Genomic DNA, 17,290 nt, shown 5'->3' on the forward strand with positions numbered 1-17,290 from the left:
TGTTATATATAATTAGAATTAGATAATATAATAAGAGAATTAGATAATATAATAAGATAATATAATTATATAATAAGAATTAGAATCTTGATTTATATTACATGGTGCAACATACATACACACATTCATCTCGCTTTCGCAAATAACTTATATTGTCCGAGAGGTTCTATTTGTGTATCCGATATCGGCAAATAAATTCATTAGACGGGTAACATTACGTATCGTCGAAGGGTCGCGTTCTAACGTGTGTACTACGGTTGAGGTGCTTATGATTAATTATCTTTTCAGCCCTCGATGCAACTTATAATGACGATCGGTGCGTAACGCCGGTGCGTAGCCGCGGGGTGAAAACACACGGCGGCATATGGCGCGACACGTGCGACCAAATAACCAGGTTTACGTAAAGCATGGGCGCCGACAAAATGTTTGAGACAAAAATCCACTAAAACTGTCGATTCTTCTTTTTCGTTTTGAAAAAAAAAAAAAAAAAAAAAAAAAAAAAAAAAAAAACATTCGTAATTATATCTAAAAATTCTTTATTGCAATTTAAATGTGGCGATATTTTTTAAAACACCCGCATTATTTTTACGCATTGTCGATATAAACGTTTTCTTTATACACGTTTATATCGACGATGTGTAAAAATAATGCGGGTGTTTTAAAAAATGTTGTGACATTTAAATAAAAAAAATTGCTTTATTATATATCTTTATCTTTGTGATAATTTAATTTTAGTAGTGTAAAAATTATTTGTCAGGGATAATCGATAAAACAGACACATTGAAATGTTTAAAATGATCATTTTCTCGATTTAATAAATTTTCAACTCGGGCGGAAATTTTCCAAGATTTTCCCAGATGCAGCATAAATTGCGATTAAAATTCTCAGATTTGTCTCAAATAGATATATGAATTTTTATCAATTTTCCAAATGAGATACATGATTTCTTTTGAAAAATCTGATAAGATTCTAATTACATTCCAGAAATTTTTATATGCGAATAGTTAATCTGTCGCGTAATACGAATAAAATAATATTTGTTCTTGACATTGGATTAGCTTGTATATTCGACGCCCATGTTACGTGAACGCACACGCACACGCACACAATCATTTTAAGGGTACTCGTCTCCAAGTCTCACGCTCACAAAACGACCCTCGATGCAGCTCAAGTCTACGCGAAACTTTCCAATATGCGATAACGTGATGCGCCACGCGTGTACGCGATGATTAGTTTCTAATTGATTGCTGACCGATCCAATTATTCCGGAAATAATTTCGATCGCGAGAAACATTTGAATTGAGATAAGTGCGAAGATTTGTCTCTTAAGAACAGCACATCATCAAACACTATCTCGAAAAAATTCACACCAATGCGATAGTAGAAGAAACGAAAAAGAATAAATTCTTCTAAGATGACATATCGATGTGAAAATCTTTTAAAATTAATAGTTTTAATTAAGTAATTTTAAATTTTCACACAAGAATATATTTATACATATACATTACACACGGACTTTTATTCTAATCGTTTGTAAGAGAGAGAGAGAGAAAGAGAGAGAGAAAATAATCTTTCAATAAATTATTTTAAATAATTTTTATGACAATTTACGCTTTCAAGAGAAAATTGACTGCAAATTGCTCCGCAAGTTTGTCCAAGTATTTTATATTCTGTATATAAAAATTGATGACACAAGTATTTCAATATTTAAATATTAGAAATATTATACATATGTAAAACAAGTATTATTCTTTGAAGAATCGGTTGTTAATTTTTGGTTTTCGTCTTCGCGAGATCGAACCATCTATACTGAAAATGGAAACCGACGCCTGTGATCGTTGATCCGAGAAAAAAAAAGAAGCGATCGACTTCGGGAAGACGGGCTTCTTCGTTGGGCGCAAGTATTTCTTCATCGGTCGTTTAACTCGTTCCGCGCGATAAATTGGACACCACTTGACGTAAAAAGAGATGGCATCCTTATAAGCGTATATGAGAGGTAATTAACCATTAGTCCGAGCGACCGATCGGCGCCTACAGCGTTCCATGATATCGCCGCCTTAACATTCTGCTACCCCTTTATTGATAATATTATCGATAATATCTGTAAATTATAACATACATCTTCTACATATTACTTCAAGACGGGTTTTTATGAATCGATCTACTTGAATACGCAACGCTCTTTTTACCTTTTATTATTAATGCACATCTTGTCTGACAATCCGGTACAATCAACATTGTTCAACAATGTTGATTGTAATTTATTGTTCGATTGTTAACACAACGTTTCGACCATATGGTTTTGGTCCTTATCAAGTGAACTAAAATTACAATATTAAATAATGATAATCCCGTTACAAAAATGAAATAAACAAATTTATGTACCTGCATTAGTTAAAGTTGAAAGAGAAAAAAGTCGCTATGTCATAATGACACACTGTGTCAACCTCTCTATTTAAGATACCGAGAAAGACTAAACGACCTTTATTAATCTATCGTATATGTTATTTAAATTCTCTGTATCCTTCTGAGAGTTAACAGTGTTGTCATATCTTTTAATAAAGAACATTTCAGCTATTTCTCTCTTTCTTACATGTTTTTCAGTATGCAGGATATCAGGCGTTGACCAATCGAAGTCATGATCAAATTCTAATTTGTGTTTACTAATTACCGAAAGATTACTAGCGTGCATTTTTATGTTATTAAAATATTCCTTGACGCGGGTAGCTAAATGTCTTTTCGTTTGACCAATATATGAAGCACTACAGTTCTTGCAATTTATTCTATAAACGACTTCCGTTCTATTACTAATAGGCAGCACATCCTTACCGCGTTTAATCAATGAATTTAATTTTTTAGGTACATTGTAGACAACATTAAAACCCATATCTTTAAAAAACCGACCGACACTGTCACTCAAACCTTCAACAAAGGGTAATGTAATGTAAGGGGGCTTGTCTACATTATTTTCCTCGGTGCTCGGAGTAACATCACCACGGTGTTTCAAAAAATTAAGTCTCTTACAAACATAACGGTTTACAACGTGTCTCGGAAAACAATTATTGAGTAAAATCCATTTCACGACGTCAATATTTGATGATATTTTGTTTTAAACTATCCTCAAATGTGCACATCTGACATTATACCAGATACTGAAAAGGGCGATATAATATTTTTGTTTCAAAAATATTGTATTATATGATCGAATCGATTGATTCTTGCAGGCAGAATTTTTATTTTTTTTTTCTTCTTCTCCTATTTTCGAAGACCTCAAGACTTTAAAGGAGAAAGGCTTTATATATTTTTTTTTTTTGCGAACAAACACGAAAAATAATTACAACTCTTGATTATCGGTACTCGTGTTTTTCATAGTTACCTCCGGTAACTTTCCGGAATCACAATCGGACAAAAGAAAGAGACTGAAAAGAAGAGTGACTCTACTTCCGGTTCGTTCCACGCGTGCGTTACGAGTGACAATGGAATGCGTAAATTCGCACAGTGTTTAGTCGAATGTCCCTCGAGCGAGCGAATCGCCCTTAAAGTTACGATTATTCTTTATATTCCGTAAGTATCCGTTTGTTGACGCACAATGACTTAAGTAACATCATCACGTTCTAAATATATGTTGCGATACAGTGAAAGTGGAATACATTCCTTACCATTCATATAGGCCGCTCGAGAATTGTCGCGTCGTTTCATTTATAGATTATATAACAACTTACATTCAACTTGGTTTTTATCGAATTAAATTTAATATTTTTTTTTAATTTAATAAAATTTTAATTATAGCTTTGATTATATGTGTGTATTAAAATATAAAATAATTTGTCACAAGTAATAGTCTCTATTAATTCAAATTTGTTTAAAATAAATTTTTGGAAATGTTTAAGAGGGGAAGGTAGGCATAAAAATTAAAGAAATTAGAAAAAAGTATTTTCTTCGCGATTGTAGTTAAATATTAATTTAACATAATAAGACTACCAATCGTGACCATAATAATATGACTTATACATACAATATGCGTACGATGCCTTTCTGCGTGAAAAAAAAAAAGAAAGATTTGTAAGTTGAGCAGAGGCGGGGAAAAACGAAAAGTATACCTGGCAAGCTGCAATCGCACGTAATGACTTTAATGATAGCCTCATTGAATGTCTATGGCAGGAAAGGCAGGTGGAAAAGGAGGGGTCTTTTCCTTGTGTACACTTGAATAAAATTGCGAGAGGATCGCATCGTGCGGCTCGCAGCAATTCTATAAATGCGATAAGACAAACGCGTGTCACTGTCACATGTCCAGGGTATCTTGCCATTTTTCAAAACTCGCAATAAAAACATCTGTATTATATGGCAATAAATCCATTTCTTTATAAACTTTATAGACTTGCCATTTGTATATTTATTTATGTATTTATCAGTACGAAATTTAATAACTGTATTTTCTTTTTTTTTCTTTTTTTTTTTTTAGGATCAAACACGTAGCGAGATTTGTACGATTGACAATTATATAATTAAATTTATTTAAGACTGAAATAAAAATGTTTTTAATTCTCTATTGTGACTTTTCAATACTATTATATTGATCGAAAATTATTTATAAAAAAAAAAGTGTCCGTAAAATAATTGTTTCTGATTTGTACTGTTAATATTGAATTATATAGATAGAATAATTAAAAGAAAAATGTGAAAAAGGAGAGATATATATTTAAGGTGATATTTTTCAATGAGAAAGAGTTGAGAAATGTTAAAAATAGCCATTGTATCATGCTGGCGCGCCGAGGAATGTGCTTTGATGTGACTGGTCGAAATATGCGATATGTAACCAAGCTTGCTCATGTAGACTATAAAATTAATTCACATGTTTTGTCTACCCAATAGGCGAATTTGTGCGCGGTCTACGACATTTATCTCACGTTAATTTACAGCTATGTAAAATACATTGATAATTTGTCATGCGTGATACGTATATAAAATATATCAAATTAAATAGCGAGGAGAGATATTTTGAATAGAATGCAAGAAAATAACTATCGTTAATTATTGAATATTAATATTTGAATGTCAAGAAAATAAATTGTATAAATTCTCGATTTCTTTTTATAACAAAGAAAACGAAAGTTTTAAGAAATTATTGGCCAAAGGTTTTTGGAAATTAAAAAAAAGAGATCTCGGAAATGCATTATTTTCGACAGTACATTAGCACGTTCAATAAATCTATCAAACGATTCAAAATATCATATCGTGTGCCAATTAAGGATTAATGTCGATAAATAGTTGTATACCGTTTAAGCGAAATCTATCAGACTCCTCGATTCAGACGACTCTTTCGCAAAACCAAGTTCTATTCATTCATTCGCAACACATTCCATTGTTAGAGGAAAGTCGTAGAATCCGATCGGGGATATCCTGTTCGTTTTTCACTGAAAGAAATCAAACGTGCGTTCTCGCGGGATATATACCAGGTATATAAATATGAAACCGGAATTTGCCCCTAGCTGTCAATGTAGTTACCGTCAAACCGCGTCATTGGCGCAATTTTTTTGTTTTGACATCCGATAAAGATTTTCAACTCACGACAATACAAGTTTCATACAACAGCATAGTTTTTAATAGCGTTGAACATATCGAATTTTGTGCCTGGAAACTACGATTTGCGGACAGCATTGATTTTCCGTTGCCATTTGAAGAAAACTGCTGCAGAATCGCGTCGAATGCTTGTCGAAGCTTACGGTGAGCATGCTCTTGGTAAATCACAGTGCTTTGAGTGGTTTAAAAAATTCAAAAGTGGCGATTTTGACGTGAGAAACGAAGAACTTGGAAGAAGGGTGTGATCTATTATGAGCTGCTAAAATTTGGCGAAACCGTTAATACTGAACGCTACCGACAACAAATGATCGATTTGAATCAAGCTTTGCGTGAAAAACGACCAGAATATCAAAAAAGGCAACGCAAAGTGATTTTGCTTCATGATAATGCACCATCGCGCACAGCAAAACCGGTCAAGGAAACGATTGAGGCGTTTAGTTGGGAAATACTTTCGCATGCGGCTTACTCACCAGACTTGGCTCCATCCGATTACTACTTATTTGCATCGATGGGACACGCACTTGCCGAGCAGCGCTTCACTTCTTACGAAAATGTACGAAAATGGCTCGATGACTGGTTTGCCTCAAAGGAGCAACAGTTTTTTTGGCGTGGCATCGACAAATTGTCAGAGAGATGGGAAAAATGTATAGCTAGCAATGGGCAATACTTGGAATAAAATATTTTTTATCATTTTCATACAATAAACATGTATTTTCTATACAAAAATTCCGGTTTCATATTTATATACCTGGTAAACCGCCGATTCGCAACGATCGTGAATAATGTATGCCACGGTACCTATATCCTTCGCTTATTAAAATTTACATCGCGTATGACGATGTCGGTACGTGGAACGCTCATGATAAAAATCGCGATTCCGTGACTTCGTTTTAGAATGCGTCATGAATGCGGCTGTGAATCAGCGCGGAATTAATAATCGAATTGATTTCTAATACACGACACAGTCGATGGGATTATTAATCTAACGAGAATCTGTGCGGGGCGATGAGAAACTCGTCGCGCTGACGCAACTCGAAATAATCTCGATACTGCGAGCGGCGACGCGCTAATTGTATTTATTAGTGAATAGACTCTTTGTGTCGTATCGACCTCGTACGCAAACGCATCCTTCGCGAACGGTTGCTCGTTGTCGTCGTTGAAACGCGAACGTGCATTAATGACGATCGAAAATGAAGATTTAACGAACATATAGGCACGTGATTAATTAAAACTGCAGCAAAATGATGATTTCCATATCTCTAACATAAAGGATTAATGTTGACGAAAATGAATTATATATGTCATATATGTTTACAAGTTCTTTTTTTATATATACTTGATAAAAAATTTGACAATCTGTGGCTCGATTATGCAAAATTAAACGTTGATTTCTTTAATCAAATTACAGATTCAGAAGAATAAATGGTTTATGTTTGATGCAGTTATAATATATATCATAAAAATATCAATATTGTATATTATAATAAGATAATAATTAATAATAATATAATATATAATAAATAATCAGTAATAATATAATATTTATTGGACAGAGATAGACAGCGAGGAGGATGACTTTTGTTTTATTCTCTCTGATAAAACGGGGAAGCATCTGTGGCACGTGTAAGATTGCGGAAATCTAAGCATATCGCACAGACGAATTAAAAATAAACAGATGATCCCACGGGCGCGCTCGCCAATGACGTCATGAGTCCGACAGGGATCAATCGGAGAGTCAAGTCGCGATAATTGCGATAATCGTGTGGATGCTACCCCCCAATGAGACACGCTTGATTCATCTTCCCGTATATGTGTATGCAGCTTTGTTCCCTTCTATTTTCTCCTCGTTTTCTCTCTTTTTCTCTCCCTCTCTCACGCATGTGATAGGTAAAATTGTTCGAGTGATACACGTGCAGAAACAATTATCGTTCGCTTTTCATACGCATATGTTTCTAAGAATAAAACATTAATGAAATGTAAATTATCGTTAAACGTATCTTATTTTTGCGAGCAGGACAGAAATCAATTTAGTTTATACATCCACTTGCTATAACGAAAATATTGTGTTAAATTTTACTTCAATCATTTTAGCTTCTTCTTCTTATCGATTCACGTATGTATTGATAATACGATGCCTCTCTTATTGTTAATATAGTATACATTATACATATATTATCGTAGCTTCCAATATCAGATACGATATATTTTTAAAAATAACTCTTCGCGGAATCATTAATAAATCGATTGTCGCGCAAAGTTTAATTAAATACCACAACAATTAAAAATTAAAAACTTCTTATTAATTTTGCACTTTTTTTTCTTTAGCTTCAGATGGAGAACCAAGGTTACGAGGAGGAGCAATCGCGCGCAGAAGAGCAGTCCACATTCGAGTCTCATTATAGCGATCAGCAACCTCACGATACGATCGATCGAAGTGATCCTATCGTTGCAAGGACATTGCATGCCGAGAGTCACGTGTACGAGGACATCTCCATCGATACGACGGCCGCTTCTAAATTTTCCGAACGGATATCGTTTGCGGACGAGATTCGCGAGACTGAGAATCGCCAATCGGCCGATCGCGCCAGGCAAGCTTGGGTCAATGAATCACCGTCGATAGGGACTACCGCGATTCTCGACAGATCCGTTGAACAAAATTTGACTTTGGCCTCCTCGGCTGAGATCAGTGCCAATCACAAAAGCGCGACCTCCTCGTCGCGACCAGTGTCCGGAACGAACGAGAATGACCTCAAGAGAGCCTCCAAGAATCCTCGCGAGCTTCCAGGATCCCTTCCTGATGAAAACATCCTCGAAAGCGTGTCCTCGTCACCACGGGAGAAGGATTCATCGCGAGATGTGCCGGTGCAGCCTGATCGGCGAACGAACCGCAGACGCAGGAAGAAGGATTGCAAGCATTGCAGAAGCAAATTGGCTGTCGCGAGCTCCTGCGAGAAGCTGAACGAGCTGACCGGTAGCGAGGACACGATCCTAAGAGAGAACGAGATCAATCATCGAAACAAGGATCCGGATTTTACGTCTAGCCTTCTGTTTCGGGATTCACGGGTTTCCGATTCACTGCTGAGATCGCAAAATATGAAGATCTACCCGATCGTGAAAAGAACGAGTCTCGAGGATATCGGCGCCAAGAGTACCCCGATTGCATTTCTCGAGAGTGAATTGCACTCCGCGTCTAGGTTCTTGGTAAACGACAGGATGTTGGGCCAGGTGACGGAGAATAATCAGAATAAGATACTAGGAGAATCAAAGAATTGGACTGATATGAGAATTAATTCCATCTACTCGCAGGAACGCTGGTACGGCAAGGAGTCGCCGATATTCTACACCGATGTCAAAGATCAGAATCCTTTTCAGGTGAATTGTTCGCGAAAATGTCTACTACTTCCCGTCTATTTTTTTTTATTTTTTTTTTAAATTTATAAACGCGGTATGATATTCTTACATAAACATATATTTTTTGCATATTTTATTTCACGACACGCGAATTAAAATATTCGATAGAAAAAATATTATATTCTAATTCGCGAGAAAATAAAAATAGGAAGATCTTTTGAATCTTAATGAATTTATTTTTAAGATTTAAAGACAACGCCGTATATAAAATGTAGGATTGAAGAAAAGCTCTTTATTCCATTCGCCGATTATTTAAACGAATTATAACGCAATATAAAACGACGCGAAGAATACATTTCGAATTATTGCTAAGGTGAAGGAGAATCACTGGCCGACTAGTTTCGATTAAACGACTCGATGCCAGAAGGCTTAGTTGAACAAAGTTACCGCTATGCGGCGCATTCAGATACAAGTTTCTCGTATTGGAAATTCGTCGAACAGCAACTATTAGGATGTTGCGCGGCATGGAAGACATACTTACCTGGCGCAGAGGCTACCGTGATCAACAAGGCGGTTCCTCCAGGGCGAGGCTTTTCCATTGCACCACGGTTAAGGCTGACCCTTGCGAATACCCCTAAAGTGGATATCTCGGGCGTATAATTTTTGGTAGTCGGGACTGCGTTCGCGCTGTCCCCGGATGAGATCCATGTAAACATAACATTTTCTTGACAGCGTTATTACAAAAATACTGTGAACGGAACGTCCGCGAACAAGCTGCACAAAAGTTTTTCGTATTTTATCTTTCGTAAGAATCAATATAATCTCGTGTAATATACCGTATATATAATACTATAACTAATTGCGGGCATACATCTGTACAGAAGAGATAAATATTATTTATATGTAAAAATATATAATAACATGACAAAGTATAGAGTAATATATATGAGATCTCTATTAAAAAATGAACATCAGTGTGTAAATGTGCAGAAAGAAACGGATATTTTAGAATGATTTTTCCGACAAGAGATATTTTTAATAAAAATCTCTTGTGTCAACATATTGATTGTATCTGAAGATGCTTTATAAATTTTGTTTAATATAGCAAGAATAAGTTATAATTATTCAGAAATGTTTCTTTTAAAGTTTCCAAAAAATAGATTAGATTATTATTGTGCTCGCGCTTTGGACCCTTCAGTTTTAGTTTTATCATCGCTTTTTTTATGAGTCTATCCATTGTGCGGTAAGGAATCAGCGTTTAGAGACATGTGTACGCACAAAGCATGATAAACGAGTGGCAACGACGATTGGTTATGTCACCGCTGCACACGTGCACGCCGCACGTGCCAAATGTACGCATGAGCGAGCGACAAAGAGAGAGAGAGAGAGAGAGGAAGAACATTTTCCCCCGGCTTTTAGAGCTTCGTGACAGAAGCGGGTCGATTGACATCTTTGACATTCCGTGGAGCGTATCGGGGTATCGTTAAATCGCTCTCCATCGCGTGTCATTAAATGTGATTGTTTTTAATCAACGACGATTGAGAGAGTTGAACAGTCCTTAAATGAAGGTAAAGCTTGTTTTATCGTCGAATTACGTGGTAATTAATCTATTTGATCCTTTTATATTCTGTTTTTATTTTTTTTTTTTATATATAATTGTACGCGAGAATAATTATGTTTGTGAATAGAATTATTAAAAAACACGACACGCCTTATCGGATATTGATAATGATTAACGATAGGATTTTTTATACGGCGATATTTTTTTCACGTAGAAATATTTTCAATTGTATAAATATTAATATATTGAGTTTATACAAATTACACTGATTTAATCGCACGAAATATTATGCATATTTTATCTTGCATCTTGAATTATGACAATATTTTTTTATTTGTCTGTAAAAAATATTATTGGAGTTTGATTTTTGCCTTTGTATTTTTAATGAATATACAGGGTGTCCCATTTTAATCTCCTCAGCCAAATATCTCAAAAACCAAGCCTGGAAGAGAAAAATGTTTCAGACAAAAGTTGTTTGGTTTCGAGGGGGCCATAAGATGGTATCATTGGTTTGACCTTGGAAAATCATTTGAAGGTCATGTGAAGATCAACTTTAAAATCTTAAATGGGAACCCCCATTTTTTACTTAGTGTTCTTGTAGCTGACATCGAGAGTTTTCCAAAACACTATAATAAACTATTTTTTCATTAAGTACTTTTTGAGTTATTTTATATTTTAATCTGACATATTTTGATATAAAAAATAAAATATTTCGTAAAATATTCAGTTTTCGATAATTTTACCGTAATACTTCTATGTACAGAATAAAAAGACAAATTAATTAGTGCCAAAAAAAAACACAAATAATTGTTTAAAAAAATACATTGTAAACAATTTTCTTAAAAACAATTTTTTTTATACTAATTGATTTGTCTCATTATTCTGTACATAAAAGTATTACGGTAAGATTATCGAAAACTGAATATTTTACGAGATATTTAATTTTTTATATCAAAAGATGTCAGATTATAAAATATAAAATAACTCAAAAAGTACTTAATAAAAAAATACTTTATTATAGTGTTTTGGAAAGCTCTCGATGTCAGCTACAAGAATACTAAATAAAAAATGGGGGTTTCTATTTAAGATTTTAAAGTTGACCTTCACATGACCTTCAAATGATTTTCCAAGGTCAAATCATTGTTACCATCTTATGGTCCCCTCGAAACCAAACAACTTTTGTCTGAAATATTTTTTTCTTCCGGGCTTGGTTTTTGAGATATTTGCCTGAGGAGATTAAAATGGGACACCCTGTATATATCTCTTAGAACTCTTTAAGTGTACTATCGCGTTTGAAGAAGATCAAGCCAGCTCTCTTTCCTTTCATCTAGAAAATAAATATGATACCAGGATTACTGAATGGTCGCTCTCTAAGAATAAATTCGCAGGTGTGACGTGTGACTTTTTATTTTGAGCGTCTTTTAGTTTGTGTTATGCTTTCTAGGTAATTTTCTCGAGACTTCCGTCCGAACGCTTTAACGAAGATGAGAGAACGTGTTGGCCGAGCAGTGTTGAATTATCTCATCATTATTATAAACGAAGTATAAGAGTTAAAATTTTTGCAATATATAAAAATTAAAGTAAAATTACAAAAAATATTTTATAATTTAATGCATATTCTACGTATTTTTTTAATATATCATATATTTATCATCATATCATATTTTAATAAGATATAATTCTCGTATTACTTAATTTACTTATAACTATGAACGGAAAAAAAAAAAAAGATTTTTTAGAGATAAAATATCTTTTATAATAAAAAATAAAATAAAATATAACTTCCTACAATCAGGGATATGAAAGATGTGGTTGTCCTGGCATATCTGGCAGATTAATGGCTATCCAGAGAAATATATATTCATGGGATATTTGTGTCGTACCGAAAATTGTAGTCAACGGAAGAGAATTAAATATAGGCCAATATGAGCGGATGATTAATACGGGCGATAAATAAAGTACACGAATCTACGGTGAGAGAAATTATATTAGGCGTTTTGATTACTTCAAGTTTGTATGTCGGCGATTCATCGATCGTTCGCGACTTCGCCAACCCTTATTGGAGCTGACGTGACGGGAGCTCTCCGCGAGAGAAGAAGAAGAAGAAACAGCCGCCGTCTGGCGCGGCACCGACATAAAGAAACAAAACGGAACGGAAGTGGAAAACGTCTATCTATAGCCCGGCGTAAACCTCGTCGTTAGCGAGCCGCGCACCGTCGAGAGAGGCAGACAGCAAAAATTACGAAAGCGCATATAGTAAAGTTGACATTTCTCAAAACTGTATAATATGATCAGTTATTAATCAGCTATTATCTCTGCATCATTTGATGTTTTGGCGAATATGAAAAATTGAAGAAGCAAAGGGGATATTGTGGGAGTAATTTTTCTCTGATAATCTAGCAATATATATTATTATTTTGATTGCGAAGTTCTGCGAAGATCTTTCTTTCTCTTTGTTATTTATAATTATAATATATAATGTATCATATGTTATTTATAATATTATAATATATCTCTTTGTTATTTGTATTATATATATATATATAATGTTTTTTTACAAGGCTCAACAGTCACACATCTGTTCTTAACTATCGACTATCCAGAAATAAGAAATCGATAAAATATGAGAATAGGATTTGTGCGCGAAAGCCCTTTAGTTAAATAATTTTTTTCTGTTATTAGAAAAAGAATAATTCTCTTAATCGAATTTTCATTAAAGAAAAAGTTTTCAAATATAATATTGTCACATGTCTTTCGAATCAATTTTTCTTGCGTTTCTCAAGAATTTTTTTTTTTTTTAATTTCTTCTCACCTTTTTTACGACGTCATTTCTAAGACTTACGTTTCGCTTCATAAATTCGCATTCGCCTTTTAGCGTCGATCGTTCTCGTTACGTTTTTTTTTTTCTTCTTCTCTCTTTTCAGAGGGCCTATTCCCTGCCAGCGCGGACGCACACACCAACCTCGCAGAATCGCGTTAATCTACGTCGAAGTGTCAGAAACGAGCCGCCACCGCATCCGGCGCGTCTCGACAAACATCGCCGTGGCTGGACGCTACACCTGGCACGTCCCACGAAGGTATCCGGATGCTCCAGCGCGCTCGTACCCCTGCTGATCATCGTGCTGATCTTGCTAGGAGTCGCAGGAGTCGCGTTATACATCGTTTTCGGTGGGTGAACCCTTATTTATGTACGCTGCTTCACTCTTGATGCCCTTGATTCTCTTTTTCACTATTGTAACTAATAAACTCTTTAAATGAACTCTCGTTAAATTTTCCTAAAAAAAAAAAAAAAAAAAAAAAAAAAAAAAATGTTTTTTTATACAACCTGAACTGTTGAATATAAAAAAAAAAAAAATGCGTCTGCTATTACATTAATTTCCGAACTATAAATTATATATGATATTCTTTCGAGATCATATTTATTTATTAAATAAAAATTAGTTCAGATGAAGAATTATTGAAAATAAGAATATGAGGAGATCCTTCGCAACAAGATGCTTATCTTTTTTTTTTATTTTTTGCTCATCTATTAATTTATTTAAAATAGAGAATATATTGAATTATTTCATATATGTATATTTATGATCTATTTTATTGCGCTTGAAATAACAGCGATAGCAGCTCGATGAATATTTGACGAAGTGAGAAACGAGTTCACCGGCTACTACGATAGATACGTATTTTGTTTATCAGAATGAAATATTGTTCAGCCTGCGGAGATTAATCGATTGATCAAAACGTTTATCAAAAGTTGATTTATTACGGAAGCGTAATTCATTTTATGCTGACTGCAAATTGACTCGTCTTCCGTATTGCTAAATTAATTTGCGATATTGTAAAGTTTTATGGAGATAAAGAGACTGACTTTTTTTATAGCAAAAGTTTGATTTGAAATCATCATTTCATCGCAATTTTTTTGAACGCAAATTATTTCGTTATCAGCGTTTTTTTCCGTATTATAGTATCACGAATGGCAATCTTATGAAGTCATTACTCTCGATCTCGGGTTGGGAACGCTACTCTATAAAAGTAACGCGTTACCGTTACTGTTATTTTTTGTAAAAAGTAACGATTCGTTACTTTTCCGTTAGGTTTTTGTTTTTTTGTAATAAGCTAAAAATAAGCTATTAGATTATAAAATTATTTAATAATCAATATTAAATGTAATAATCTATGTTACAATTAAAAACTCTAAATTAGTCATTATATAGCAAGCGCTTTTTATATTAAACTCATTTAATGATTCTAATTTTTTATATTAATATCTTTACTTTTCAATATATTTATCTTTATAAGAATTTAAATTGTAATTTAGAAATTTCAATTTTGTTGAAAATTTTTATCAAACATTATTTTTAAATATTGATAAGAGAAATATTGATATTATTAAGAGTGTATCCCAATATTCATTATTCAGTATTGTAAAATCTATAATTTACGTTACTACAGATTTTCAGGTATTGGCAGTGACTTATCGGAATGCAGCCTATGATAGAAGGCTACAAAATATTTTTCAAAAAATACATCTATCGAATAGATATAAGATAATAAGGAGCCAAAAAATAACGATGAAAGTAACGGCTAATTCGTTACCGTTACTGTAAAAATGTAACGACGTTACCGTTATCGTTACAAACAGAAAAAAGTAACTGTAACGGTAACGCGTTACTTCCCAACCCTGCTCTCGATAAGATTTACAACTTTCATAAATTCTTCATCTTGCCCTATCAGGGATTGCGTGCTAGAACGCCCTATATTGGTGAGGAATAAACGATGCGCTATGTATATTCGCCGGTGCCGTCGCCTTATCGTTTCGGACAATTAAAAGTATCCGCGTCCAGCCGAGACCGAGGTTTAATTCGACGAAGCGTAGCAATTGCTGCTCGTCCAACGATGAGATGAATTTAACCGCGGGGGTCAACAGAACGTCTCCTTCGTCCGCGCGCGCGGTCCATCGAGTTGAAGCGCGGTCGCGCGTCGCGATGCGCGATGAAAAGCGACAAAAGCCAATGACCGTGCGACGCTATACGTCTATGAAATTCCTGTGGATTCGCGAAACACGTCTTCGATTCGTTTCTTCAGCCTTTCAATACACAAAATTCGGAACATAAAAGCGAAATTAACACTTTTTATTCTCCAAAATTTAAACAAAGAAAAAAATTAAAAAATTACATTTACGTTGATTTTGAGACAGAGCACAAGGAACTATTGTACTTTATTCACTTCTTTCGCATAATAATTGATCGTTGTTCGTTTAAGGAAAATAGAACGAAAAAATAAAAAAAAAAATAAAATAAAGAAAGCGTTATAGAAAACATGAGATTTGCTTCTATATAAATTATCTTTCTAATGAGAAAGTATATGCTGACTGTGATTATTAAAGTAATAATATAAAGCGTGATTAAGAGTCAGGTTTTTGCATAATCTGACAATATTATATTTGAAAACTTTGTCCTTAACGAAAATTTGATTAAGAAAACTATTATTTTTCCGATAAGAGAAAAGAAAATTGTTTAATCAAAGGCCTTTCACACATAAATCCTTTTCTTATATTTTATCGATTTCTTATTTCTGAATAATCGATAGTTAAGAACAGATATATCTGTTGAATCTCGTAAAAGCGTTGTTATATTTAGTCTGTACTTCCGTTTTCACAGCGGGATAATAAGTAACGAGTTCTTTCAATCGTGATGATCGATCCGATGCCTGTTACTCCTTTTCAGAGCCAGAGAAACTCCAGATCATTCAGCAGTACCTGAAATCGTCGACGGGCAAGTTGACGGAGCAGAACGTTACATCCGGCGAACCGATCATATCCGTGATTCCGAACGACGGGCCTGATCTGATCTCAACGACCGGGACGACGATGACGATGAGCGTCGACGCGTTTACCATAGCCGCCTTTTTAAACGGCGATGCGTCGTCATTTCCGGAGAGCGTTTCATTGTCGATGGGAGTGGAAACGGAAGCCGCGAGTCGGAACGCTAATGCAACGAGATATTGCGACGATTGCCTTGAAGGTGAGGAGGTATGCGTCGCCCTTGTCGACGAGGAGGTGCCAATATGTAGAAGCCCCTACGATCGAGAGGATCCCACCGGATGCGCCGGTTTTTGTATCATCAATAAGCAGAAGTGCCATCGTCTCGATATAGACGCCTTCAGGTTCGCGTCGATGTTTGTCTTTGAGAGATTAATATTATCTGTGCAATTATTTTCGTACAGATATGAGAATTTTTTTAATTTATAATATAATTAGTCGTTTGTTATTTTCAACGGATTATTTGTTAAAGATGTGTGGAGATCGAACACTATTGCCTAGACGATGAATGGACCTGTTCCAACACATTGTGCATCCCATTGAACAAGCGCTGCGATGGGCATATGAACTGTTACGATCATTCGGACGAGTATGATTGTGGTAAGTATAAATGAGATAAAAAGTGAAAGGATCCAAATCGCATTAATTTTTTTTAGAGATTTACAATAAACTTAACTAAATTTCAAAGTATTACGAACGGGTTTTGAATTTTGTTAAAAATATTGCAGATCTTTTAATTATCAGCTATTTTAAAAATATTTTAGTCTTTTTGGCAACAAACAAAAAGAAAAAAAAAAATGAAAAGTCTTGAAACAAATATTAGATTTTTCTTCAATTGACGTGAGTCGACTGTTATCTATTCGCCTCGATCATGAAGTAGATAGCTTCTCGCGAAGCGTTACAAGCCGCTATCCGCGTGCGACTTTGTCTCTCGTTAAAACACACCGCATTGCCCCAGTTTGGTATGACCTATAACTTTC

General features: G+C 34.6%; 1 protein-coding gene and 1 non-coding gene across 4 annotated transcripts in view; both read left to right on the forward strand.

Moving 5' to 3' along the window:
- LOC138943303 (uncharacterized) overlaps positions 1–17,290 on the forward strand; it is a 32,935-nt gene that overhangs the window by 12,001 nt on the left and 3,644 nt on the right. For 2 of the 3 annotated variants that reach the window (XM_070314012.1, XM_070314013.1), the window contains exons 2-5: positions 7,906–8,952; positions 13,417–13,660; positions 16,216–16,654; positions 16,783–16,910. In XM_070314012.1, the coding sequence (XP_070170113.1) occupies positions 7,906–8,952; positions 13,417–13,660; positions 16,216–16,654; positions 16,783–16,910 (1,858 nt within the window). The remainder of the gene's footprint in view (positions 1–7,905; positions 8,953–13,416; positions 13,661–16,215; positions 16,655–16,782; positions 16,911–17,290) is intronic. The other variant, XM_070314014.1, reaches the window with a different exon arrangement.
- Positions 9,465–9,628, forward strand: LOC138943470 (U1 spliceosomal RNA). The gene has a single exon (XR_011448476.1). It is a non-coding gene; the product is annotated as a U1 spliceosomal RNA (small nuclear RNA).

This window comes from Polyergus mexicanus, unplaced genomic scaffold (genome assembly GCF_030449975.1).
Source record: "Polyergus mexicanus isolate NDT 795.1 unplaced genomic scaffold, iyPolMexi1.0 SCAF_26, whole genome shotgun sequence".
Lineage (NCBI taxonomy): Eukaryota > Metazoa > Arthropoda > Insecta > Hymenoptera > Formicidae > Polyergus > Polyergus mexicanus.